At 37.5% G+C, this 27,962-nt stretch overlaps 1 protein-coding gene across 2 annotated transcripts; it reads left to right on the top strand.

The window, feature by feature from the left end:
- Window positions 1-137: 137 nt before the first annotated feature.
- On the top strand, window positions 138-24,807 carry slc6a5 (solute carrier family 6 member 5). Of its 2 annotated transcripts, XM_015042638.1 has the most exons (16): window positions 138-433; window positions 1,331-1,765; window positions 2,999-3,161; window positions 3,521-3,652; window positions 3,782-3,955; window positions 5,419-5,569; window positions 6,657-6,789; window positions 8,181-8,315; window positions 8,420-8,523; window positions 8,975-9,099; window positions 9,438-9,550; window positions 13,326-13,457; window positions 13,700-13,799; window positions 15,797-15,897; window positions 18,296-18,463; window positions 21,467-24,807. In XM_015042638.1, exons 1-16 carry the CDS (start codon window positions 431-433, stop codon window positions 21,620-21,622), a joined length of 2,325 nt encoding a protein of 774 aa, XP_014898124.1. In that variant the 5' UTR covers window positions 138-430; the 3' UTR covers window positions 21,623-24,807. The 2 variants fall into 2 exon arrangements, with proteins under 2 accessions (XP_014898124.1, XP_014898123.1); XM_015042637.1 differs by lacking the exon at window positions 138-433 and having other exon boundaries at window positions 1,222-1,765.
- The last annotated feature ends 3,155 nt before the right edge of the window (window positions 24,808-27,962 follow it).

Raw genomic sequence — 27,962 nt, 5'->3', positions numbered from 1 at the left:
CCCGTGATCACGTGGGATGTGTCAATGCACGCGTGGAAGCTGCACATCCGTAGTCACGAGTGTATTAATCAGCTTCAGCGATGTCCGTGCAGCGCTCACGCATGCAACGTGCGTAATCAGAACACATACAATTCACGCACGCACAAACGCGCCCCCCGTCGCTTTGGCTCTGCTAGTCCCCTTTAAAAAACCCGAATCCAAGCCTAATGATTTATCAAACTCCTATTATCAAGAAAATGTCACGCGAAGGGCACCTTGCTCTGCACTGACGCAAACTGCTCCAAGCTTTCCCACGGAGCCGTAGAAAAGCTTTGCACTTGCTGCTTTGCGCGGCAATAACCACTTCGGCTCCCAGTCATCTCTTTCTTTCTCTCTCTCTCTCTCTTTTTTTTACAGCTGTTTTCAGCCTGAACGCAGAGCTCTGCACAAAATGGTAAGTGGATAGAAACTCCTCCGTTTGCTTTTGCACGTAAAGTTGCATCAATATTGAGTTTTTTAAAGAGTATTCTGTGTAAATTTTGCGGGTTTTGAAAGTAGTTTTCCGACGCTGAAGCAGTTGCGCTGTCCGTGGTGCTGAAACGCAGAAAACTTTTCGTCATGATTTTTCAGTCATCGCTCCTGTAAGGCTGTTTTAATTCATCCAGATGCTTTAAAGGGTTATAATAACTAAAAAAAATCGGGTTATTTTTTTTCCTTTTTATTTATTTATGCTTTTTTTTCGTTTTATACGGAGGGAAACTTTGCTACAAGAAGTTAGTTACCTTCTTTACTAATCATGAACGCAACAAAGCATTAATCAATCAACATTTCTTTTTCCATTTGGAGGATTTTCCGGTTGCTTTCCCGCCCCCTGAAATTCCAGGGAGCCATTTTTAATTCCGCCGCACCGGGTCCAGCTCAAGCCCTGAAACGCCGGGGATCTCGCCTGCCTACGGGGAGAGCGGAGCCTCCCAGAGACCCGCAGCAGCTTGTCTATTGGCCATAAAAATCAGTGGATGTGAGGCTGAATGACATGAGGGGGAAATGGGGCGTAAAATTAAAGAATCTTGCAGAAGGCGAGAAGTGGAGAAGGCAAAGCGCCCCCTCCCCCTTCAACGCGCACACACAAATACTGTGCATTCATAGGCTGCAGAAACGGACCTCCTGAAAGTGAAATATCCCAAAATCAAAAGGCTACTGTGGAAAAAAAAAAAAAAAAAAAAAAAAAAAAAAAAAAAAAGGTTCTGTAGCTGCAGAGATGAGCAGCAGCAGCAGCAGCAGCTTCAAGGCTTCAAGCTTTCTACCGTAGCGTCGCGGTTCCTGTCGCTGATTTGTCACTTTTATGTTCCAGGATCTGTCTGAGCAGAGAGACATGGCCAAGCAGCCGGCCGGCTACATCCCAATGCAGCAGCAGGAAGGAGCGGCGGGATTTACAGCAAACAAACCGGACAACACGGTGCCAAGCCAACCACACGCCCCTCACCACCACCCGGCGCCTCAGCCGCCGCCTCCGTGCAACGAGAGTAAAACTTTTTGTCCCCCGGAGAATAAACCGGGAGAACCGGACTCCAATAAGGAGTATGGGACGTTTAAAAGCGCGCCGGCGCCTCCTGTCCCCGGATCAGTGGCCATCAACTCGGCCTTCAGGAAGGATTCAGCCGGCGACCCGCTCCGGGCCACGGCGGAGCAAAACAACACCCCGGGCAACTGGACGACTATGAGCCAGACCACCATCATACTGGGAACAGATGGGAACACGTCTGTTCAGCCGGGGACGTTAGCGGGGGTAAGTCTGCTAAATGAGGCGTTTCCTGGGCTGCTGGAGGCAGGTGCGCTGCGGATGTTTCTGATTAAAACGAAGCGCAAAGATGAATGGACGTGAAGGGCGCAAAAGCCCCTGGCAAGAACAAACATTCAGAGTTTGCGGAGCTTCGTGCTGCTTCTTGATTGTCGAGGTTTTGGTTTTTAAGACTTGATTATGAGATTCATATTTTATAATTCGCTGTTTTTGTAAGGATTAGTCAGTTAAAGGGGTTTTTATTTGCGTGTTTCAGTCAAATTTGATTGACTTCGTATTACAAAACCAAACTCTTCAATTTGTGTAAATGCTGTAATCTTGCATGCTCCGATTGCTTCTTTTTAATTATTCTTTCCTTGTGCATCTAATTAAAGCATCCCAAACTTTAAATCTCGCTTATCTCAGCAAAAAGGATACACGTCAAACAGAGGTTGTTGTCTCTTCTTCTTCTTCTTCTGCGCCATTTTCAATAACCGTCTCCTCTTTATAAATTCATTTCTGTTTCGGTTAAGGTGTTATAATTGATTTTGTTCGCGGTTAAAGCCCCAGAAGCGGGTTGGACTGCAGGATTTGACTCCTAACTCTCGCGGTATTTGGCTGTGATCCCGGATCCCAGCAGACGCACTTGGTACAGCCCAGGTGTTTCCCGCCAGACAGGCTGCGCTGAGCACGAGACTGCGGATCACAACCTGTCGCGAGGGGACATCCCTCCCTCACGCGCACACTAGATTTTATTCACATTTAGATTCTGTTTCATTATTTTTGCTTTTGCGTGATGTCGGACATTTTTTTAAAAATCTCTGCACAGAAAATTTGTGCTTTATTGGCAGAAAGATGTTTGTAAATAAATGCAGCTGAAGATAGAAAATATTAAAAATTTCCCATGATCAAATTGATAGAAAAGACGCTAATTTTAAGTTTTTGCAGAACACACACAACATAATTTTGTGCCCATTGAAAACGAGAACATGTATTTTATCACAATTATTTAAGAGCTAAAATCCCCTTTAAGACATGTCTTCTTTCTGCTTTTGTCTGGTTTATATATTGTCTAAATCGATGTATTTTCTGCCAGTTTCTCCAAGTTGCACACTTTGGTCAGTTCTTTTTGTTTGTAAATATATTGTATGAATAAATTGACTCGACTGGTTACTTTGGGTTTAATCTAGTTTATTTTTCATTTCATTTAGAGAATGATCTAATGTTTATTTCTCCTCTCAGGCGGACGTTGTTGATGATGATGATGATGATGAGGGGGGAGATGAGAATAAGGCCAGAGGAAACTGGTCCAATAAACTGGATTTTATTCTGTCCATGGTTGGCTACGCGGTGGGACTGGGAAATGTCTGGAGGTTCCCTTATCTTGCCTTCCAAAATGGTGGAGGTAAAAGCTCAGAAACAGAAAAAAAATCATTATTTTAAAAGCTTATGTTGAGGTTTATGTTATGCATTAAATAAAAAACGGGAAAAATGATAAGATTTATATTTCTTTGTAAAAATAAAATTTTATAAATATGCTTGAAGGCCTTAAAACAACGCAAAGCGTGACACATTGGGAAATGATTTTAATAACATTGAAAAAAAATAAATAAATACCACCTTCTATTTACATTTGCTTGATTTTAGTTTTAATGACAGGAATGTCATTTTTAACCTAACCTTTCAGTTAATCTGATCATTTAGAGGCAGGGTTTTCTCCCTGGTGAGGGTTTTATTCTCTAATTTGTGTAATTTTCTCCCCAGGTGCTTTTTTGATTCCCTATCTGACCATGCTGGGCATCGCCGGGATCCCAATCTTTTTGATGGAAGTGTCTCTGGGCCAGTTTGCCAGCCAGGGGCCCGTGTCAGTTTGGAAATGCATTCCCGCTCTCCAAGGTAAACTGGCGCCACTAATAAAAAGCAAATAAAAAAAAAAAAAAAAATCAGAAAAATGAAGCAATAATAACTATTTCTCAAATTTTCTAAAGAGTAATGTATATATTTCGTCTCATTTATTTATTTTAGGTTGCGGGATTGCCATGTTGATAATATCTGTCTTGATAGCCATATACTATAACATTATAATGTGCTGGACACTGTACTACCTGTTCGCTTCGTTGAAGGGCTCACTGCCATGGGCTAACTGTAGGAATGCGTGGAACACGCTGGAATGTAAGGACAAAGACATGCTGCTGTTAGGTAAGACACACACCTGCACACACTCACACACGTTCACCAAAAGCCCCCCTCTGCCTCTCGTTCTCTCTCCTCAATGCGCAATGCGTCATGACTCCCTCAGCCGAGGTGTCCTGCAGTATAATGAATCCTGACCTGCGATCTCTGCAGTGAGTGACAAATTAAGAGCTGCTCACTCATGTCTGGTGCGTCTCTAATGATGCCGGCTGATGAGGACACTAACAGGAGGCCGTGTGACACATCAAATTATTCGGAGTTCAAGATTTCGACCAAACTTGCTTTAAATCCTACAGTAAATATAAGTTTTAATGGTTTAAAAATGCAGTGCACAGCTGTAGCAGACTGCAACATCGCGATTCTTAGAGAAACTATTCGTAAAACTGCGTTTTTGTTTTACAGAAAAGTCCAAGAATTAAACATCGAGTCGTTTAACAACGTTTTGCGTCGAATAATCGTGAAAACTGGTTATATTTTCTGTAATATTTCCCTTCAGCGATTCTGTGAATTCAGCACTAAAACTGCTTGCTTGACAAATTTACTGTACGGACTGGGCTGCTGCAGTGCTGCAGTGAGCCCGACACTGACCTCTGCTGGCGAAACAGAATATAGCATCTGTTCTTTGTCAAAATCGATGTATTTATTAATTTAATTCATAGTGAATTATATATAGAGTCTCTCCAATGTTTGCTCGGTGCACACGACTTTTTAAAGTTACACAGTAAAAAGTTAGCAGCAATAATCTGGATTATTTGGACTGTAATAGTGAAAAAATGTCACATTTTGAAGATTTACTTCATATGTTTATTAATATCAGAGCTCCAAACTAAATATTTAACTAACAAGCTAAATATTTAGTTTGTAAACTGAATTAAGTATGTAGTTAGGAAGCAAAGTATTTATCTGGTGAATTAAATATTTAGTTTGGAACTTTGGCATTGAAAATATGACAGTTTTCTTTTCCTTATGGCAGGCTAAATAAACCAAATTATTGCTGTTAAGTTTTTTGCTGTGTAATTTGCTCATCACATAACTTCAAAATGTATATGAAAATTATTCTTACACTTTTTCACAGTGCTTTAAAATCTCAGATATCACTCTTTTGGTTGGGATATTTTTTATTTATCAGTTGTAAAGGCTAAAATGAAACTTTGTCTTGGATACATGTTGCCATTTGTATATAAAAGCCGTCATGAACTGTGATCTCATAGAGCAAAAACCTAAAGTTTAAGCATAAAAGTTGGGAATCGGAAGCATTAAGGTTCTTACAGTGGATCAACACATAAATCAAACTTTTTTCTGACTTTCAGTGCTTCACAACATCGACTCCGTGTTGCAGAAACCTTCTTTCCCTGCAAATCACACCATCTATCTGTTCATTCCCATTTTACGCTGTGTGAAAACGAAGCAAACTCCAGGCTTGTGTGCATCTCTGCCAGTTCAAATGTGTTGATTTCTGATTGGAACAGACTCCTGCATCCTGCGGGACAGAAACCCCGTTTCCATCAAGAACTCCACTTTCTGTCTGTCCGCCAACGCTGTGGGAAACCTGACAAAGCTGCTTAACATGACGGCGGATGGCAACAAGACCTACGTCAGCCCCAGTGAGGAATACTTCAAGTGAGTCTGTTTTCTAATAAAATGCTTCCACTTTCTCTGCAAAGTTTGTCTGGTTTCTGTTGTCGGTTCATTCCTGGCCTTATCAGAGAGGGAAAACACTAAATCCAGGGTTAAATCATAAGATTCTCACTCTTATATTGTTGTTTTTAATCAGTTTGAGACATAAATCCTGGCAAATATAAAACTAAATAAGCAGAAATGTAATTTGAATCTGTTTTCTGTGCCACAAACTAATCTTCAGCCTAACTATTTACCCAGTTACATTTACATGGGTAATTTTATTTTTGATTTTTTTTCTTTTAGGAGTATTTTTACTTTAGTAAAATAAAAAAGTATCAAAAGTATCCCTATTCTTACTTAAGTAAAGTTTCTGAATTTTTTTACCCACTAAATGAAAAACATAACATGTTTTAACCAAAAATTCACCAGACACAGACACACCTGCAGTTTTTGTTAAAGCTTCATATATTTTATATCAAAATTTCCACTTAACTTTATATTTTGGTGCATCTGATCATGCAGTTTTTTAATATGAAATGACTGATCATTTGATCAGTTCCTCAGTACTTGAGTAGACATTTTACCGGATACTCTTTTACTCTTAGTTGAGTAATTTATTGGACTTTTGCTTTGATCATTATTGAAGACAATTTGTTGCACTGAATCACAATAAAAAGGCCTGAACTTTTTATTCTGGTATAGAATAAAAAGTATAATTTTTCTGAATTGTAAATGTAATAAACAAACAAACAAAAGGAAAAATATATTTTTTGTTCAGTTAGCGACACTCTACCAAAAGTACACTTAAACTTTTGGTTTTAAGTTGCAAAAAGGTTTAAGGTGTTTGAACTTCAGCAGTATTTTCAAATACAATAAACATATCAATCATATTTTAGTTAAGAAAACCGACATCTGATCATTTCCAGATTACTGGATTGAACTGATTTATGGGAAACTTGATGAAAGTCAGTGTGTGGCTTCCTTTAACTCTGCATGTAAATAACATATAATAGACGTTTTAATGTAACGTATCTTCATTGCTTAGTCGAGTTGAAGTTGAGTTTAACGCTTCGCCTTCCTCCTGCAGGTACAATGTGTTGCATATTTCCAAAGGGATTGAATATCCAGGAGACATCCGCTGGCCTCTGGCAGGCTGCCTCTTCCTGGCCTGGCTCATCGTCTACGCCTCGTTAGCCAAAGGGATCAAGTCATCAGGCAAAGTAAAAACACACACAGCAAACATACTATTAAATATTTAATCTGTAACAGCTGAGGACAGTTCAACTAGGAAAATGGTCTCTTTCCTTTTGGTGATTTAAGGGCATTTATTTACAAAAATGCTGTAAATTCCTCATCTTAGCTGTTAAAAATATGTAACTCTCTATAAATCAGGCTCTATTGACTTATACTACATACACAAACACCGTAGTCAGGATGTGACGATAGATAGATTGTGTTATGTTGCCCCCTAGTGGTTGAAGCGGTTCAGTACAACACAGCCAAAATTGACACTAGATCCGGGTGAAATCTACACTGTAAAAGAGGCAATTAAAAAAATAAAATGACATCGTAATAACTCAACTTTGATAATAAAAAACATCCTTAATTAGATTTGTAAAGGAAAAAAGCAACAACCTCACGTTAAATCTGCTGCAGTGAATCAAATCTCTCGGCTGACAGGATGGGTTAGGGTTAACCCTACCCGAACCCTAACCCTGTTCTTATAGGGTCACAAACGATTCTGGTGAAATTTCACTAGAAAATATAACTATCCAGATGGCCACTGCTTTAATATTTGGTGAAATCAAATAGAAAATTGTCAACAGTGAAACTCAAAAAATAGAAATAAGAGATTTTTTTTGTTTGGAAGTATCCTTCTTATTCCTTTTGGACCATGTTAAGATTATTGTGGTACAAAAAAATATGTGTCTTTTGCATTCCTTGTTCATGTCAGTTATTTTATACTGCTATCATGTTCTAAATAAATAAATAAGTTAATTAATTAATCCGGCTTGTACTTTGTAATTAGAAAAAAATTATTGAGCAACTTGAACCTTCATTTTTGTCCAACCTTCAAGATTTAATTTTAAAAACTTATGCAAACCTCCAATAGAAATAAGTGCTTTTATATTGTTTTGTATTGTTTGAAGTTTTTGAAACAATGCCTCTGCAAATGTAAATTAAGTTCAAACTGGTCCAAAAAATATCACTAATTTTTCTCTTCTAGTGTTTATTTATTCAATGTTAAATGTCCTTTACATGCAGAAATATGCGACAGAATATCTAAAAACATCAAAAATGTTGCTAAATATCAACTAAAATCCACAAATCTGGAACAAACTTCTGTAGAATTATAAAACCTTTGAAACACTGAATTCCTTTAAATCTAGACTAAAACTTCACCTGTTTGGATTTGTTTTTGATTTAATGAAACACTAACCAACATTTTAATGTGTAATAATGGCACTTTGGAAACGTTTCACTTGTTGATTTTATGATGTAAAGCACTTTGAACTGAAATCTGCTGTACAAATAAAATTTGGTTTGATTTTGGACAGTTCTTCAGTTCACTGTATTACTTTAATTTTACTACTTTTCCCACATGTTTCAGGTGGTTTATTTCACAGCCACGTTTCCTTATGTGGTGCTGGTCATCCTGCTGATCAGAGGAGTGACGCTCCCCGGTGCCGCCGACGGCATCCTGTACTTTATCACGCCAAAATGGGAAAAACTCAACGATGCAAAGGTACGAAGAGCCCCGTTTTTTATTACAGCTTCCAGATATAAACAAAATAAAATCAGTTTTGACCAATAATTTTCCTTTCTTTTAACTCCTCTCCTGCTCCTCAGGTGTGGAAAGACGCAGCTACTCAGATCTTCTTCTCTTTGTCGGCTGCCTGGGGAGGCCTCATTACGCTCTCCTCCTACAATAAGTTTCACAATAACTGCTACAGGTAAACACTTAAAAGGTAAACTACGCGTCTGTCAGACCTATTAACCCTGACACCTCAGATGCATGATGCTGTATCTGTCTGTGTGGTAGAAATGTCCCAATAAATATCACTTTTAGCCACCGCAGCGCACTGCTTCTGTCATTTAATCTATTCCTATTTATTACATGTTACTGATTGTAAATGATAAACAACTAGATGGCCCTCAGAAGAAGAAAAAAAAGCAACAGAAATGTTTTTTTTTCTGAAATTGTGCGCCATCTAGTGCTTAGTTTTTGTATTACCATAATTTAGATTCACACGCAGTTTTTCGTCTTGTCACCAGAGGTCACTGTTGTACCTATATCATGCACCAGCATGTATTTGGAATATAAAAATACTTTTACTAGTTCAACATATGCTTTGTTTTGCTTATGCTGCATCTGGCCTCCCTCCTTTGCTTTTGTTTTTTCAGGGACACCATCATAGTGACGTGCACCAACAGTGCAACCAGCATTTTTGCTGGATTTGTCATCTTCTCTGTTATTGGTTTCATGGCTCAAGAACTGAAGGTGCCAATAGAGAAAGTGGCAGATGAAGGTAAGACAGCTAAGCCTGCCCCAATAAGCAATAATACATCAATTAATCACGTGATAAATAATTTCCATTTGCATCATTTATAGTTTCTCTCTTTCTACCGAAAACTGGATGATAAAAAATTTCAGTCTGGTTCTTAATTTTATTTATTGTTTCTGTTGTTTTGTTTATTTGTTTTGGATATTTAAAATGTCTTCCAGTTCCAGTGTTAAATGTTCATTAAAATTTAAAGTTTGTTGAACTTTGAGATTGTGTTCTCAGGTTTCTCTGCCTTTTAATCATCTGTGTCCATAATGTGTAAAAAACAAGCATATCTATGTAATTTTGTGCATTAATTTCAGGTCCAGGCATAGCCTTTGTGGTGTATCCTGAAGCTCTGACCAGACTCCCTCTGTCTCCTTTCTGGGCAATTATCTTCTTCCTCATGCTCCTGACTCTTGGACTGGATACCATGGTAACTGCTGCTTTGTCACATATACTATGTGATATTATATACAGTGCACTCTTACAGTTTATATGTCCTATATAACCGACAAATTACTATGATAAATGATTATGTAATTTACAGTGATACTTCTACAGCAGGGATGTGCAAACGTTTTGTCATGTGGGCCAAATCAGGACAAAATAAGTAAAAAAAAATATGATAAGATGAAATCATCAAATTAAAGTTGTTTGATTGTTGATTTTTGTAGAACAGGAATGTTATTCATTGGAGATAAAATGATTTTGCGGATTTTCTGTATTAGAAATTTTATTTAATTTTCTAATTCTTTTGGACTTGATTGAACAAATTTATTCTGTTTATAAGAAAAAGATTTGAGTCACTTTCTTTCAAAACACTTGCTATATTTCACCGAGTTTGATAAATTAAACAAAAGCTGATCCAGGAACAGAAAAGTTGACTTTTCAGTAAAAGTCGGCATAAACGTGGTTCTGCTCATTATAAAAGTTTGGTCATAAAAAGATAAATACTTTGTGTTGTACTTGACATTTTCTATTGTAAGAAAATTATGTCGGTAATAATTTAACCCTAATTAAAGGACAAGTTTGTATTATTCTTGAACTGCAGTTGGTGGCCACAAAAATTCACTCTAAAGGCCACAAATGGCCCCTGCGCCGCACTTTGGACTCCCCCGCTCTACAACAAACAAACTTTAAGGTTAAGACTAATGTCAATATTTTCATCTAAAGGATACAGAAAATATAGGAATTTCATGAACTACTCTTTACAACTCCCTTTAAAATAAAATAATAATACAAAAAGAATTGATATCCTAATAAAAGCTCCTAACCGGGTTTAGACATTTATTAAAATTTCTTAATTTCTTCTTCGCACTAAATATAATCTTCTGACATTTATATCTCCCTTTATGGTTCTAGTGATTTTTAAATGTGAAACATTGGATGATGGATTAAAACAGATTATTAGTTTTTCTAACAAAAAAGAAAGATTTAAGTTTTTATTCAAGTTTATGGCACAAATGCTCATAATTTAATGTAGAAGTTTATACATTGAAAATTGTTAGAAAGAATTTTTAAAACTTTTTAAGTCTATTGAAATACAATTTCTTCTTTAAGCTTTAGCATCTTTTCTTTTCAATGTTTAAAACACTGTATTAAAAAAAATTAAAAGTAATATTATAATGACTCATTCAACTTTTGATTTCCAGAAAATTTATCAATATGCAAAAATGCATTAAATATAACAGAATTTAGAAGAAAAGTATATGAATTGTCTTTTTTTTTTGTTTGAATTTGAATTAATTTCGAAGTAACCAACATTCCTGTCAGTCACATGAATCTCCTGACTTGTTTGCTCCAGAATAAACCTTCAACTTTGCAGGTAACATCCAGTGATGTGTAAACACTGCAGGCATTGACCCAATTAACATAATTACCCATGTACGCGTCCCGCTGCGGCTGTCTGCTCGAGAGTTCAAACTCTCCAGGAAGCTGAACAAAGGCTGTCTGTCTGTGATTAGAACGAGTCAAACTAATTAGATCTAAAAGTTTTTAAAAAGCATTAAAGTACATGTCACCATTAAAATCATTTATGTTCATTAGCAAACATCAACTTTATGTCCTTTATTTTTTAATCATTCGCGTGACATGTGTCATAAAAATAAAAAATAAAAATTGTTAATCTCAAATGCAGAAATCATCTTTTCTATTGTAATTATTTGAAAAGATAAACGTGAAAGGTTTATCTTTCACCCAGGGATGAACCAGACTTGCACTTTGGCTGATTGTTATTGATTTTTTGATGATGTTACAAAAATCAAGTCAAGTTTAGTTTATTGGTCAGTTAATTTCAGGCAGTTTAAAGTACCGCACCTAAAAACCTCCAATTTCCCCAAAAGCCGACATTGTGCCTTATAATCCTGTGCGCCTTATATATGGACCAATATTGAGCGACAACAGGTCTAGCAACCATGGTAAGCAGCCGCCGACTTCATTTTCGCCCGTAGAAGAAGAAGAACGCGGTGCATGCTGGGATAGTTGTCAGAACGCTGGTTTGTTAATAAAGTTTGACTGAACTATCTACCTACCAACCATCTAGAATCAGGTCGTCTGCAGGTCATTTAGCACCACGTTCTCCACGAACATGCTGTGCGCGATAGGAGAGGGGTGACCATCGTCCGGCCACGCCCCGGCCCAGTAGAGGAAGGTTCTCCTCGCCGACCGGAGTCGGACTGTTTTGTTGATATTCACTTTAGTGCAGCTCCATCTAGTGGATGCATAACGTAACTCCAGCCTCTACTGTAGCGTCTATTTTATGCGCCTTATAATGCAGAAAATATGGTACTTTACAAGACAAAAACGTAACAAAAGGGGAAACAATGAGACAATAATCATTATATTACTGTGGTAAAATAATGAGAATTAATAAAAATTTAAGGCAGCTCTAAACAAATAGTTTTTAGTCTCGATTCCAGCAGTTTTGCAGTTTTCTGGAAGTCTGTTCCAGATATGTGGCACGTAGAAGCTGAATGTTTGGTTCTGGTTCTGGGGATGCAGACCAGAACCAGAACAAGAGGAACCAGAGGATTGAACCTTGATGAAGAAAGCACAGCGAAACTTAAAAATATCGACTCTTGATAACTGAATAAAATTATGACAAATAAGTATATCTCAAATGTAAAAAATAAAGTAGAAAAACACAGAAACAACTGGGATGTTGAGAAAAAATAAATAAGTAAATAAATAAGAAAACCATAAATAAATAAGTTAGTAAGTTAAAATAAGTAAATGAATGAATGAATAAATGGATAGGTGTTGGAATAATTCCCTGTGTTCATGGCAACAGCAGCTCTTGGATAGAAACTGTTTTTTATTCTGTTTGTTTGACTAAAATTCAAGTCACTTTGCTAATTTACTGGATTTACTTTGTTAAATAAACACTTCAGTCTCTGGCATGTTGTTTTTCTTTTTTTTTAATGTTCAGAGCATTTCCAAGTGTGATCCTGAGCAAACACGTACAGCACCAGCCCCTTTAAGTGCTCAGTGATGCTCCTGAGCCGAGCAGAGGAGCAGAGGGCACAGTGGCACATTAGGACACGAGTCAAAGGAAACAGTAAATGATGATGTTATTTTGCCTTGGCAGTGGCAGCTCAGAGGAGAGGGCTGCGGGCTTTGTTGTAGGAAGCAGCTCAGCAGTAATAGGCTTGGGATGTTGACAGGAAATTAGTTTTGGGAGCTCAGGAGGATGGAGAGGAACAGGGAAGTGGCAGATCCAGCTCTGCGTCGGTGCGTTTTCGCTGTGTTCTCATGCATATGTCCTCACAACACCAGCCTCTTTAAATTTCCCTGTTTACGTATTCATCCGCTGCTGCTCTCCTCTGGGCTCAGAGGCGCTTTCACCATTATGTCATATTTGCTTTTCTCCAGGCTGACTCCTACTTGATGTTGGGTCTCTTCCCTGTGATCCAAAGTCTTCGTTTTTTTTGTTTTCTTCTCCTTCTCAGAGTTATATAAATGTTCTTTTTAACTGTTTTGGAAGTAAATTGAATTACTTTAAAAAGAGTTTATTGGCTAAATGAAGACAAATGCTTCACAACACTAGATGCTGAAATTCTAACAGCTGCAGCTGTTAGAATTGAAATTAGTTAAACTTGCTGGCTGCAGGCCGGTGATTCTGCAGAAGAAAGAGACGATCAGGGAAGATTCGTGATGAGCCGCTCTTCTTCCTCATTCTCTTACTCCCCTCTTCCTCCAACTGTTTCCAGTTTGCCACCATCGAAACCATCGTGACGTCCGTGTCGGATGAGTACCCCAAGTACCTGAGGAAACATAAACCGCTCTTCACCCTGGTCTGCTGCCTCTCCTTCTTCATCCTGGGCTTTCCCATGATAACAGAGGTACGAGTTCCTACTGATGATAGGTTACACTGCAAAAACACAAAAACTTACCAAGTAATTTTGACTTACTTTTTAGTGTAAGTATCTGAATTCAAATGAAATAAGACAACATGAACTTCCACCGCTGCTGCTATTCAGCTAAAAATAGGAACTTGTTTTAAGTAAATTATTATTTTACTTGAAGCAATACATTTTCCCAACTGTCTTACTAATATATATTTTGTTTTATTGGATTTTTAAAGAGTGGGATGTACATGCTGCAGCTGGTGGACACATTCGCAGCCTCCTATTCTTTGGTTATCATTGCCATCTTTGAGCTGGTTGGGATTTCCTACCTCTATGGTGAGTAAATGACCTGCAACATGACCTTTACTTACTCCGCTTGGTTTTGCACTCCAAGGAACCACTCTGAAAGGTCAGAGGTCAGCAGGAAGCTCCAGTGTTGGTAGAATGAAACATTGTGAATTTGAATGTTTTCACAAATTGGAATCACAAAAATAAATGTGCTTACTGGAAACACACCACTTCCAAAATAATTCACGATTCTTTTAAGTACTTTTTTTTTTGTTGATATTTTGCAAAATTACAAAGGAAACACTTTTTTCACATCACATGAGTCATGTGATCAACAACCAGATGTTACTACTGGCAGAAAAGACAAAGAAGACCACAGGAAGTGGTAGGTAGATGATTGTGCTGCATGGTTTTTAATGACTTATTGCATGAACAAACAAGTGATTTCAGTTGCGTTTATCATTTAATGGAAACACAGCATTTGCAAAATTATATTTTCAGAATATTGACAAAACATTATGCACATTTGTAATGGATACTCAGCACCAACCGCTACTGTTTCTTGTGGTTCATTTATGATATTTACAGTTGATCATTATGTTTAAGAATTTCTTTCCAAAACAGACAAACTGAGAAAACTCAATGCAGTAGAGTTGCATTTTTAGTTGTCCTCATTTTCCTGCTATAATATAATGGGCATTTGTTGCTACAGTAAAGTACATTAGTAAGCTCATACTTCAAAATTAAATAAAAGTTTAGATGTTTTTGTTTGTGATGGTAAAACAGAAAAGTTGTTGTTTCTTATCAACACCTCCAATCAGCTATTAGGACATAGATATTTGATGGTTATGAACTCTAATGTCATCACCGTGGACGATGGCAAGACAAACTTAAAGTTAAGTTTAATTTAAAGCAGGAGTATGTAATTTATATATAAAAAATATTTATTTACATTTTTGTTGAAACTGTCACCATGGTGTGACAATATGTTATCAGACAAATATTCTCCAGCGCGAACTACAACAACCAATCAGAAGGTTGATCAACGCCACTAAGACCCGCCTCCTTGCTCTGATTGGTTGTTGTTGGTCAGGCTGTGTATTTCTTGAATAACAGCTCAGGCATGAGGTAGGAGAGTTCAATCTTTTCACAAATTATCTGTCTCATAACAACAACAAATTATGTAAAAAACTTTTTTATTTATTTATAGAAGTTACATTCTCTGTACTTTTATTACTGGCGATACAAATATTTGTGACATCGGTTATTTTCCCACGGAATAAATGTTCTCAAGGTTGAATAAAAAACGAAAAGTCTTCAGTGTTCAAGAAAACAACATGACTCTGTTTTTGGTGTTTTTTACACATCTTTACCAGAGGTGCCAGTAGATGTGAACGCCTCACACTCACATGTGGTGTTACAGTGTTTGGTCCTATTATTTGTTTTTAGTCCAGCCTGAGGCATCATGAACACACACACAGTCCAACACCTCAGCAGGGACACCAATTACATCTGGGAGACTTTTGTGATTACTGCTGGCCTTCCAGAGGAAATTGGGATTTACCCCATTGTCCTTCATGCTGGTCTCCTGATATTCCCTACGCGGCCACAAGGGGTCTCTGTTGTAATGTCCAAGTCTGAGCCACCGACGTGCCCAGGACTCAGGTGTGTGTCAGGTGGCTGTTACCAAGCGAGAGGCTTGGCTCAGTTTGTCGGAGCATCAGCACAGGTGACATATTGAAATGATTGTGTGACTCTGCCTCTGCATGTCACTCACAGTTAAGCGAAGGAATGAAGCCATCTGCTCCCTCAGTTTCTCTAGGAATCTGACTCTCCACACACACACACACACACACACACACACACACACACACACACACACACACACACACACACACACACACACACATACGCAAAATTTGCTGATCTCCTTTTGAAGGGACCTTATCAAACCCAGGTCACTGTCTGTGTTTCCACTTTCCATCTTCCCATCATTTCTCGTCTTTGATTTTATCTCTCTTTCCGTTTTTTCCTCTCCTCCGCAGGTCTGCAGAGGTTTTGCGAGGACATCGAAATGATGATTGGTTTCCAGCCAAACCGATTTTGGAGAGTGTGCTGGGCCTTTGTGACTCCAACCATCCTGACAGTATGTTTGTTTTTGATCATCTCATTTTCCTACACGCACAGAGCCACTAGTGGACATTTGTATTTTCAGTTCCACCCATTGTATCCGTCACCTTAAAAATGCAATAATTTGCATTCTGTAACAGAAATTACTCCCCAAACACTGAAGCTGAAAATTGTTTCCTCCCTCTTTTTCCTGCCGAGCCAACACTTCAAATGTTTATTTCTGTAACTACCTACACATACCTATTTTGAAGTCTGTCACCACAGTTTACAATTTAGTTCTACTTAAGCATCGTGAACTAGGTGGAAAATTGCTTGAACTGTATAAAATATGCAGACTTTCTCTGAAATCAGCCTCTGTTTCGCTGAGCTGTCCAGCTGAAGATGTAAATTCCCTTGCACAGATTTTACTGGTGTGTCTGAGTAGGACCCTGGCCTGCATAAATATGTTTAATTTACATAAACATAATAAAAAACACTGCAGAGGTGATGCTGACTAATGGAGCTGCATGTTTATCCTGCTGCTCTCATTGGAGGGTTGATTCATTTTCTGCAACTGATCCATTTCCATGTTTTATCTCTATTAATTTTTTTTATATTTTAAGCTAGATTGGTGTGTATTTTCTTTCACACGCTAATTACATGTGAAATACTTTTTTTATTGTCTTCCATCTTTTTGTTTGAAGCAAATGGAGCTGAGGAAACAGTTTTTACCCCCAGCAAAAGAAACTTGCAAGAAATTACTCATTGGTGTTGAACATTTTGTGATTTATTCATTCATTTTTCATCCAATGTTTACATAAAAATTTTAATTTAAAACATATGCATTGAAAATGTGAACTTTTGGAAAACCCATTAATCATGTTTTGTTGAGTGATTAAATTCAGCTAGTAGCCAAACTTCACTGTAAAATAAATCAGGTTTAGAAATAATTAGTGACATATAGAAGAACATTCAATTAGTCCATTTTCTATTTCTTTTTCTGCTTTGTTGTAAATCAATAATCAATCCAGTTTTAATCTAGCTTCCCAAAAACAAGATTTAAAGCGCTGATGACATTGCATAAGGCAAAAGTTAACTGATCAGACTTTTATTTTTGGCCAGCAACACTAAAGCATGGAAGTGAACACATTCCTACATGCCAGCTTTTCTATTAAATATATCCAGATCTATTTTTCAAGAATCTAGTTGTTTAGATCATGTAGATTTCAAAGGTAAGGTTACATAACTGAAAACCATTTCTTGTGCTAAAATCTTGGCTCATTTGGCGAGAAATTGTCCTTTATTTGCTGTAACAGCCTTGACACCTACCATGAATTTGGTAAATATGTGGGCAAAAAACAACTCCTTAAATCATGATCATTTTTTAAAACTAAAATGAAAAAACAAGTCCACTACAAAATTCAATACTCTGTAAAACCAACTTCAGCTGCTGCAACTTGAACCGAGCTTTGCTTTGACCTTTCAGGTCGCTAAGTAAGAACTCTCTCTTTTTTTTTTTTAACTGTTGGCTCAGTTCACTGAGGTTTGAAGATATTCATTTGGTTCTTTTAAGGTTTCAACACTACATTTCAATCAAGTTGAGGTCTGTTCTTTTGAGCTTGATTTTTTTTTCCAGCTATTTCTTTGTAGATTCGCTACCATGCTTGGATTATTTTATTCTTTGACATTGCTCAGCATGATCTGACTTTTTTGTGAACATGAAGGGATTTCTATTCAAAGGAAAGTTAAATATCATCCAGAAAATGTTCAACTCCAAAATAAAAAAAAAAAAATAAAAAAAATCCTGCAATCATTTGAATAAAACCTTATGAGCAAACAAGATCCGTTTAATGATTGAGTATTTGAATATTTTTGCGCCCTTGCAGCGTGACGTCACACACAAGGCCCCGCCCCCATCTCCCAGCAACAAGCTGCTGGCTAACGATGGCTAGCATTGGTTTTAGCTGTTAAGTTGTCAATATAACACGCTAAATCTTAAATGCACGCCTGATATATAAAGGAAAAAGGGACCCAGTGCCTTTCTACACTATGACAACTAGATGGTGTTGAATCCTGACACGTTTGGTGGCGTTGTTGTCAGTTGCTATGGCAACGAGTCTACACGTAGCATAGCCGACATAGAAAGGGGGAAAAATGGTATTTGAGTTGTTCTTTAACGGTTTCTCTGGGTTATTTTTCCATTTGCTGTGGCGCACTGCACTACATTAATCATACCTACATCTCCAGGTTTCATTTAGTTAATTATTCTTCCGCAGCAGCGCGGCTATGAATGGCAAAAGAATCGTCTTTTTGCACTCCGGTGTTGAGCGCATGCGCGAAATTTCCGGTTATAAACAATAACATGCAGGAGGTCCATACATTTTTACACAACCAACAAGTTGTTAAATGTAATCAGAAGTTTATTATTTGTGCAGGGCATCCTGGGACTGAGTCTGTACCAGTGGAAAGTGATGACGTACGAGGACTACACCTACCCCACCTGGTCCATGGTTCTGGGCTGGCTCATGGTTATTTGCTCGGTAATCTGGATCCCCATCATGTTTGTCATTAAGATGCACCTGGCCCCTGGCACCGTAGTGGAGGTAATAATTAAGATGAAACTGCGGCAGGATATTGTCTATTGTTTTTGACACACATGCACACACAAACATATACACACTGGGAAATCAATAGTCTCATCCTTCCCTCATTAGCATGGAGAGGCAAGCTGCAGGCTGAGGATTAATTCGTTCATATTTCTGGGAGTCTTCCGAGTCTCTTTTAAACACTTTGATTAATGGATGATGATGATTGCGGCTTTTTGTCCAAACAGCTTTGTTTTCTCAGTATCGCTGACAGAAGCATCAATTACAGATTTTTCATCAAGATTACTTTTGTTATCTGGAAAATAACCATGAATGCAAGCGCTCATCTGATATAAAGTTAATTAATTAAGTCCTTATATTTTCTCTCTTGATTGTCGTCTTATGCTCTATACATTCCTCCAACCAACCGATTTCAGACTTCAATTGCTGTTTTACAACAAAGCTGGCATTCTAGTATTAGCCATCAGCCTCAAATTATTCCTGCACGTTTGTGTCTCCAACATCCTTCTGTTTAATCCAAAACCAACTATTAGATTGTCATGTTTTCCACCTTTCTACATTCTACCTATTTTTGCCAGCTTAGACTCATCAGTGTGACACATCTAATTCTGTTTGAAAATGTGCAATAAATGACTTGAACATTGGAAAAAACTTCCAAAGAAAACTCACTATAGGAAGAATGTGCAGAATCTGCACAAGAATTCAGTTGAGGTTTGAACCAATTTATTGTGATTACATGCCACTTTTTATTGCTGCATATGCAGTTCATTGATCCCTATTGAACTTTATTGCATCTTTATGTGATAGACCTACAATCCACCTGGGTGTGATTTATTTTCAGACGTTCTATAAAGACTGGACGTTTGTTGGATGACAATAATAAACAATATGAAGACAAACTCAGCAGACAGATCAGCGAGGCAGTTATGGAGAAGTTCAAAGCATGGATAATTTACATAAAATATTGAGCAAATTATGTGGAAATAATGAAGTAAAACCTGTTAGAGGCTGAAAAAGTCTTGATACTATAGTAGAAATGCAGCTTCCACAGGGTCTAATAGGCTAACGGCAAATATGTACTCTCAAAGAACAGATATGTTTTATTTTACTTGAGGTTTTCATAACAAATGTCCTTCTATCCAAACATTTCATTCTTCACAAGAACTTAAAAGCAGAACTCTGTTGATGTCCACATACGTCCCACCAGCTGCAAATGTACCACAGGAGAAAAGGATAAAGGTTAAACCTAGATAATGTGTCAAGAATAATCTACAGGAAATCCCAAACCAGAGCTGCAAGAACAGAGTTATGGCATTTTTTTAGTCCTCTGTGAGAGAGAGCAAATTTCTCTGTTGCAGACATAAAGTCAGACCTACAATGGAGTGGCTTTGATAAAAGCATATTCCTGTTTCTGTGGAGTCTGGGCAAATCAGACCTGTGTCCATGTGAGAGTCCGTGTCCTTGAAGTTTATTTTAAAAGACTGTTTCCACTGACTGAGCCTGAGCTATTTTGCAAAGAAAAATTTCTAAATTTCCACTTTTAGATGTGCAAAGCTTGGAGAGACTTTCTCCACAAGATTTGCAAAAGTAATTTCAGAAAGTGTTGCTTCTACAAAGTATTGAGTCAGAGGATTGAGACAAGTCCAATGAACACTTAGAAAAAGAAAGAAAATCAGAAAATTTCTCATTTTTCTTCCTCTTGACAATTATATCCTACTTTGTTTTAGTATATCACATGAAATCCCATAAAATACATGAAACATGTTCAAGTGGTATTAATAATTTTGAAAGCCACCATATGTAATAGGACTTCACAATACAGTATATTATCTCTGAGTGTGTTTCTTTTTGCCATAGAATTGCGCAAATTGGAATTATGGAAATAAATTTTCCAATTTTGGAAAAAAAAGAACTAAAGTTTTTTGATCAGAAGTTTTTGCTCTAGGTGGTTTTTCAGTTGTATCAAAATTAGTTTTGATATAATTAATTTTGAATGACTTATTACATTAGCAAACATATTCATGTATGATTTTAATTGTGTTTCTTATGTAGTGGAAACACCACAATTGTGAAATTGTGTTTTTTTGACATTAGTGGAATATTGACAATGTTTTTGCACGTTTGTAATAGAAATGCAGCTTCATGTCTGTGCTAAAAGCATTTAGATGTGACGTGTTTTAACTGAAATGTGAGAGGAAAAGTGGGCAAATAGCCAGAAAAGATAAATCACTAGCTGCATTTCCATTAACCATAGAATAACACAAATTGAAATTATGAAAATAAATTTGCTTTAAAGGAAAATTGAGCAAAAGGTCCCATTTTTTAGTTTATATCACAAAGTTGCAATGGGAACATATTTTTTTGCATTACACGAATCATGTGGTCAACTAGATGTTGCTACTGTCTGAAATGACGAAGAAGACGACAGGAAGTGGTGGGAGGATGATGGTATAGCATGTTTTTTAATGACTTATCTACGTGTGATTTTAATTGCGTGAAAACACAGCGATTACGAAACTGTGTTTTTTCGTCATTAGTGAAATATTGTCAAAATTTTGTGCAATGGAACTTCTTTATGTAAGTGTGTATCAAGTTGATATCTGGAACTTTATTTGCTTGGAAAGAAAATTCTGATGATGAATATATTTCAAGTTTCATGAATTCACACTTTACACATTAATAAGATATTCAGCCTGCTGGATAAAGTCTAACTGCAGCAGAAACTTCAGTTTCCAAGACACTTAAAGGTCACAAAGAGTGTTTTTAAAGAACACATGATAAATATAGGAGTATGTGAATTTATTGCAACTCGTATTATCATTATGATTTACCAGAGCCTGACTCTGTATGGTTTTCTAATATCATATAAGCCCTAATTTGTAATATTTAAAGTAATACCATGAGATTGGACACAGTTAACAAAACATCTGCCAGCAGAATGCTAACATAGGCCTGATTTATTGGCTGAAAGCTTTAACCGGGCTCTGTTTTCTCTTGCAGCGTCTGAAGTTGGTCTGCTCCCCTCAGCCTGACTGGGGGCCTTTCCTGATGAAGCACCGTGGAAATCGCTACAAGAACATGATCGACCCATTAGGAACCAGCTCCCTGGGTCTCAAACTGCCCCCAAAGGACTTCCAGCTTGGTTCCTATCAGTAGCAGCTGCTCTGGAAGCAACACCTTCCAAGTTTTGCAGGGGGCCTTGGAGTGGGGTGGACGCCTGCTTCCAGGCCGTTTTGTCCTCCACCTCTTCTTCCTCCTCCTCCTCTGATTTTTCTCCCGCTCTGTACTTCACTCTGTCTGCTTCCCCTCTTTATCACGGAAGTGGAAACAGGCTTTTCCTCTTCTTTTACTTCTTCACCTCTTCCCGTCTTGTCTTAGGGAGGGACGGCTGTCCAAGTGGAGTCTGCTCTTCCTGCTGCTACTTGGTACTCGGTTAATGGGCTATCATTGCCTCCCACACATGACCACTGATTACTCCACAGCCCCCCTCCCAGGGAACTCATTCCAAGAGAAAAATTGTGTCATAAAATGACACAACTCAGATTGCACTTGCAATATTAGACTCACAATAGCTGTTCTCCATGGAGTTGTGTTTGTTTGTTTCTATGTGTGTGTGAGTGTGTGAGTGGCATTTCATTTCTGTGTAAAGATAACGAATCATGTCGGTGCAAGCAAGCAGCCAGAAAAAAAACGAAAAGAAAATGAAACTCCAGAAAAAAGAGAAAAAAAACAAAGTTCAGTAAGCTTGGTTGGGGATCTTGGTTTTGGGTCCATCTGTGTACAAAATTTCACCTGAATTATAGATATTATCTGAAAAAAATAGACCTAGTATGCTTTGTTATCACGTTTCCTGCAGTATGTATTAATAGTCACATCAACTACAGCTCAGTCGCTCTTGCTTTGTCAGAAATAGTTTATGATATCTGTAATTTGTGCCTCCTATGTCCCAGTAGAGTGGCGAATGCATCCTGATTACCAGTTCTGCGTGTTTCACTTTGGCCTTTAACAACTCAGCATTGGAGCAGAAGCTTGGACTCTCTTTGTCTCTGAACCTGAGAGGTAGAATGTGATACCTTATTTTATTAAGTTGTGTTTTGTTAAGTTGCTTTGTCTGTGAATTTAAAGCGGTGCAAAGTAGAAAGCTATCCGAATAGTCTGGCCATCATTTTCGTTGGCGATTACTTGGCCAATTAATTAACCCTTTCAGGTTGACGAAGATGACCTCTATGTGCATAAATGTCTATTAAATGCTGTATGTATGTGTTGTGACTTTGTCAAGCCATATATATAAATATATAAATCTTCTTTGCAATGTACGTTACATAAGTAGAGTAACTATATCAAATATATAAGCATACACATTATTAGAGTTATATATATAAATATATCTATAAACCTCCAGAGGAGGAAGGCAGAGAGTGAGAGTGTTTGTGTGTGTAAATGTCCCTTAATGTTACTCTTGCTAACATGTAATGTTTTGTACAAAGTGCAGTCCTGGAAAAAAAATGATCCCAACTATCCTCAAGTAATAAGTGTGTTTTGTCACATCCTCTCTATAGGAGCTACTGCTATGTGCAAACAAATTAAGATTTAGAGTAGAAAAAAGGCCTCGCTCCCCCGAGGAAGTTCACGTCGTCTCTTGTTGTTCGTGGTAGATTATTGGAGACCTCGCTGTCATTTCGGAACATGTTGCCTCTCTCTCCGTGTGTCCTCGTTGAAACAGGGTCTCAGGTAAACTCGTCAGACTACTGTGGTAGCTGCAGGAATAATAGCGTAAGGAAAATTAGAGCCTTCTTTGTGTTTAATCACAATGAACACCCAGCTGGGAAAGATTGTTTTACTGGAGAACCTCCATGAAGCCTGATTTTTTTTTTTTCACTCACCTTTGCTTAAATGCAAAGTGAGTCACTCTGTTCCGAGCAGCTGTGTTGGAGGGTGTCATTATGCGTTTCACGGAAAGCTGTAAAACATATTTAAAAGTAACTTTTTCACTGATTGTAATGAACCGCAGAGAAAATGGGCCTGTGCAATAGTTTGCTGCGGTGCATATATTTGTAAACGGCAAAAGGCTTTTAGCAGCTTTTCTGGACCCATCATAGTCCCACCGTGGTCCGTCAGAATCAGATGCATTAGTGAAATTTAGCACTTGTTTCCTTTGAATTATTATGCTCTGACATCATCCGCATAATTGAGCTGCCATAAGTGGATTTCTGTGGGTTTAAAAAAAATTAAAAGAGTGCAGCTCTGCAGGTGATCGGACTTGAAATGTCACGGCAGGCCACTAATGAGGGCTGCCAACCTATTAACTTAAAAGAAACACCATGCACCTACTTATAAGCAATTAGTCATTTTTGCTTTGGACCAACTGCATTCATGTTTTTTGAGCTTAAGCAGAGTTCCTGATTGGCGTAATAGATGCTTTTATCACTGCAGGCTTTCAATGGTGGAGTGTCTTTTTTTAGCCGGTTGAAAAAGCAATTGCTAAAAGTTTAAGGATATTGATTCCTACTTCTCTAAGCCATGTCTTTTCATGACCTTGATATGAAAATAGCACAGATACTAAGAGGTTATTTGAAAGCAAAACATAATCAATTAATGAGCACAAATATACAGATGTTAAATAGCTTGCTCGCTGCACTGTGTTCCTTTTAGTACGTCGTGCATTTAGCTCTAGCTGTGATTTAAAAAAATGTATGTCTGTTTCTGGCTTGTGTGTGTGCGTGTGTGTTTGTCTCTGTATGTTTAATCAATCTCCACGTAGCTGTCAATCAAATGTTTGCATGACTGGTCTGAGCTGACTGTAGAAATAAGCGAGGAGGATTTACAAGCAGTTCCTAGTATGACGCTAAGCTAGCTTTGTAATGCTAACTTTAAATACAGATTTGCTCCCAAAAAAATAAAAATACTCCAATGGATGGCTTCTCTTCTAATCAGAGATTAAAAAGCAAATGTTGTATGATGAGGGCATTTAGTTTATTCCTGCAAGACTTTAAAGATGAAACCCTTTATGACTTTACTCAGAGGTGAGACCTATACGTGTATATTTTATGTCCCTGTGTTACCATTTGTGTAGGGATTCTTTGCCTTTGGTTTGAGAAGAAAAAAAAATCAGCTTAGGGTTTTGTTTGAACCACATATATTTGTAAAATATATCAAATGAAGAGCTTGCATGTTGCAGTTTGTGTTGCTATAACTCAATGTCCATGTGTAATTATCTGTTTCCTTCTCGAAGTATAAGCCTCTGCATGTTTACTTTAGGGAACCTTTAGTTGAACATAAAGATACAAAATCGAGGGATGGCGTCAGTTTAGAGATAAGAAAAAAAAAACACATATAAATATGAATAAATCTCTTGGCCTACAAGTCACCACTGGGCAGTGTAAGTAACCAAAGAATGAGTACTTTATGTGGGGTCGTAGTTGAAACGTAAAAAGTTTAAAAAGGAATGTGTCGTGTGCGTATAGGAAGTCCAGATACTGCCATCCATTTAACATGTAGTTGTTCTTTGATGTTTGCCAATATGTTACAACACATCTTCAGGTAACCATTGGCCTTATAGATGTTCTCGAAAAAGTAGAATTATTATTATTAAATGTATTTCAAAATTAACACCGCAGCATAGCTGTCTGTCTCATATGGTACCAGTATTCCTATTGTTATGTCTGTTGTGTCTTTTTGGCACTTTATTGTGTGACCTATGAGTGCATAGGTTAAATTTCTAATTACTTGAGTAATGTCATATATTTCTGTGTGTCCTATGTGAGGCACTGCTGCCTATGGATATAGATATGTGCCTCCAACATCCCATGACATTCATTTTATTTAAAAATTGAGAATATATATATTATAAAAATATGTTTTAAAATGTGTGTTATGTGTAAAAAAAATAGAAGATATATATCATAAATGTGAAAAATGCATCTATTTATTTTCATCATCAATTATTGAGGCCCTACCTCATATTTTGTATTTATGTATAGAAATGCAATTGGATTATAGTATCTTTACCAATAATAATATATCGCTAATAAATCATGAAATGTATAACGTATGAATCAATAAATAAATGTTATTGTTTTGCTTTGTTGTTGTTGTCACTGACTTCTTTTGCATTCGCGAAGCCTAAAACAACACTGACGTGAAAATTAGGTTACAGCGATAAAGTCCCCTTTGTGATTCAACCTGCCACTCAACTTCCACATTCAGCTGCTGCGTAACTGAAGGCGTCTCCTCGGTGTGCTGCTTGAAGACGACACACACTGTTCATTGTTTACTGGAACATTATGATCAAAGAAGATGCGAGTAGGAAGAAAGAGAGGATTTGAACACTCCTGCAGGCGCGTTGTTTGTTGGAACATGTGATGCGCTGCTCTGCTCACTGCAGCAGACAGGCTGGCATGTTTCAAACAGCTCTCATTTGCAACTGAATTTCACTTTGGAGCAGTTCATTGATTACCGCTCTGTTTTAGGCGGGCGTGGAAGAGTCCCTTGGCGAAAGCCACAGAGACTTATAGTGAAAATTGCTGCACAAGAAACTTGATTAATTTGAAGCTGCAGTATGTAACTTTTGTAGAAACAATGTTTTTGTTAAATTATAGAAACAATCTGTGAAAAGCTCAATCTCCTCCAACTACTCCCTGTGTTGCTGCTGCTGTCGTCTGAAAAAACGCACCGCTCCCGACCAAAAACAACCAATCAGAGCCAGCAGGAGGGTCTTAGCGTTGTCAATCAACTTCATGTACTCACTGCTAAATATGCTAATGGTGGAGAAACAATCAGAGTTGGGTAGTAACTAGTTACAATTACTTGAGTAACTTTTTTTGTATTTTTACTTCACTGTACTTTTTACTTGAGTAATTTTATTATGAAGTTTTAATGAAAGAAGCTGATTTGGAAAAGAAAAATGCCTGATTTTATTATTTGGTACTTATGAGAATTATTGTCATTTTTGTCCTTAAAATACCAAAATTTCCACCTAACTTTATATATTTGTCCGTCTGACGACGTAATTTTTGAGTAAAAATATGTTGAATTAGTGCTTCTTTTACTTGATTACAGTTTTTGGGTACTTTCCCCACATCTGGAAACAACTTATTAGGAAAGCTGTTTATCCGCTATCATCAATGGCCATGCTAACTAGCATTAGCACTCATAACAGGCTATGGTAGCGTAGCAGAGAGGAAGGGCCACACAGAGGGTGATTGATAGCATAAAGACCGTCTCCTGGCTCTGATTGGTTGTTTCTAGTTAGCACTGAGAGAAATCAGGAGTTAAATATTTTTCGCAGGTTTCTGTCTCATATTACTGTCACAACATAGTGATAATTTCAATAAATATGTAAAACAAATATTTGTCTTAGAAAAGTTACATACTGCAGCTTTAAGTCAAACCAAAGTTTAAAACAATGTTTAAAAGTTCCACTAGTTGACAGTGTATTTAAATCTGGCTGCCACTAATATTGGCAGAAAGACTGAGCACCAAGCAGTGAAGAGACTTTAAAATGCAAGATAAATCAATTCTAGGATAAAATAAAAACGATTCCTCCTCCCATAAGAAGCTCAAAGCTTTATGGCGACACGATGAGGTCCGACTTACGGCCGTTTAATGCAGCTCACGCTCACTTCCTGTGTCTCAATCTGTTAAAGAGCCCATTTTGTTTTACAGTTTCAAAAATGACCACAACACTTGTTCTGTTGTGATCCTTTTGACGGTTGGTGGTTACCATAGCAACCAGTAACCGACAACTCCTCCTAACTAAAATAAGTACAACGATATCAGGAGTAATCTTTAAAGCAGTTAATATGGAAAAACAAAAAAGAGAGTGTGGTGGTTCTGCTTTCGATGTTATGGCACCAAGGAGGGAGAGAGGAGTCTTTGGCTGTGTTGTTTTGTTTTGGACCCTGGTCCTGCAGAGGCACTGAGACAGAGACACACACCAATAACCCTCTCAGCATCCCTCGGTTTTCTCTGCTAAGCCGTCTTGTCTGCCATGTTGCAGCTGGAGTCCCACGCTGAGATGTGGGACATCAACACTCTGCAGAATGTTGTGATGGTAGAGAAAGATGTTTGTTTCTGCTGGGCCGTTTTTAAGACCCCAGTGTTGCTATTCAACAAGGTCCACACCGTTATCAGTGAAATAACTTCAGATTCATGAATTAATGCCCATGTTGTTGTTCTCCAGCCGTACTGAAAAGGACTGCAGTAAAACTTTTGTGTTTATGTTACGTCCAACAGATGGGATTTTAAGTTTTTCTGGAGGTCACTGATCTATGACAGCATATTAGGGCAATTGTAGTTAAAAAAAAAAAAAGCAGGAGTAAAATTCTGAGGTTAATTTCAGAAATTTTGTAAGAAAAACAAAACAAAATAAACTTGTAAATTTCTGAGTTAGGAAATTGTCCATTTCCGCCAAAAGAAAAAAAAAGAAGATTAATTTCTGAGCTTGAAAAGTTGAAAATTTAATAGAAAAAACTCAGAAATTTGGAGATTAATCTCA

The sequence above is a fragment of the Poecilia latipinna genome, unplaced genomic scaffold (assembly GCF_001443285.1).
Source record: "Poecilia latipinna isolate Pla-1442-1.1 unplaced genomic scaffold, P_latipinna-1.0 Scaffold598, whole genome shotgun sequence".
Lineage (NCBI taxonomy): Eukaryota > Metazoa > Chordata > Actinopteri > Cyprinodontiformes > Poeciliidae > Poecilia > Poecilia latipinna.
Note: the sequence above shows the minus strand (reverse complement) of the source record. Positions and strands in the feature narration are given on the sequence as shown.

Bases quoted from the DNA above. Each gene is read 5' to 3' on its own strand.
- slc6a5 (XM_015042637.1), top strand. From the start codon at position 1,322: ATGTTCCAGGATCTGTCTGAGCAGAGAGACATGGCCAAGCAGCCGGCC. The intron at 3,162-3,520 runs GTAAAAGCTCAG...TTTTCTCCCCAG, and splicing joins TGCCTTCCAAAATGGTGGAG to GTGCTTTTTTGATTCCCTAT. The intron at 5,570-6,656 runs GTGAGTCTGTTT...TTCCTCCTGCAG, and splicing joins CCCAGTGAGGAATACTTCAA to GTACAATGTGTTGCATATTT.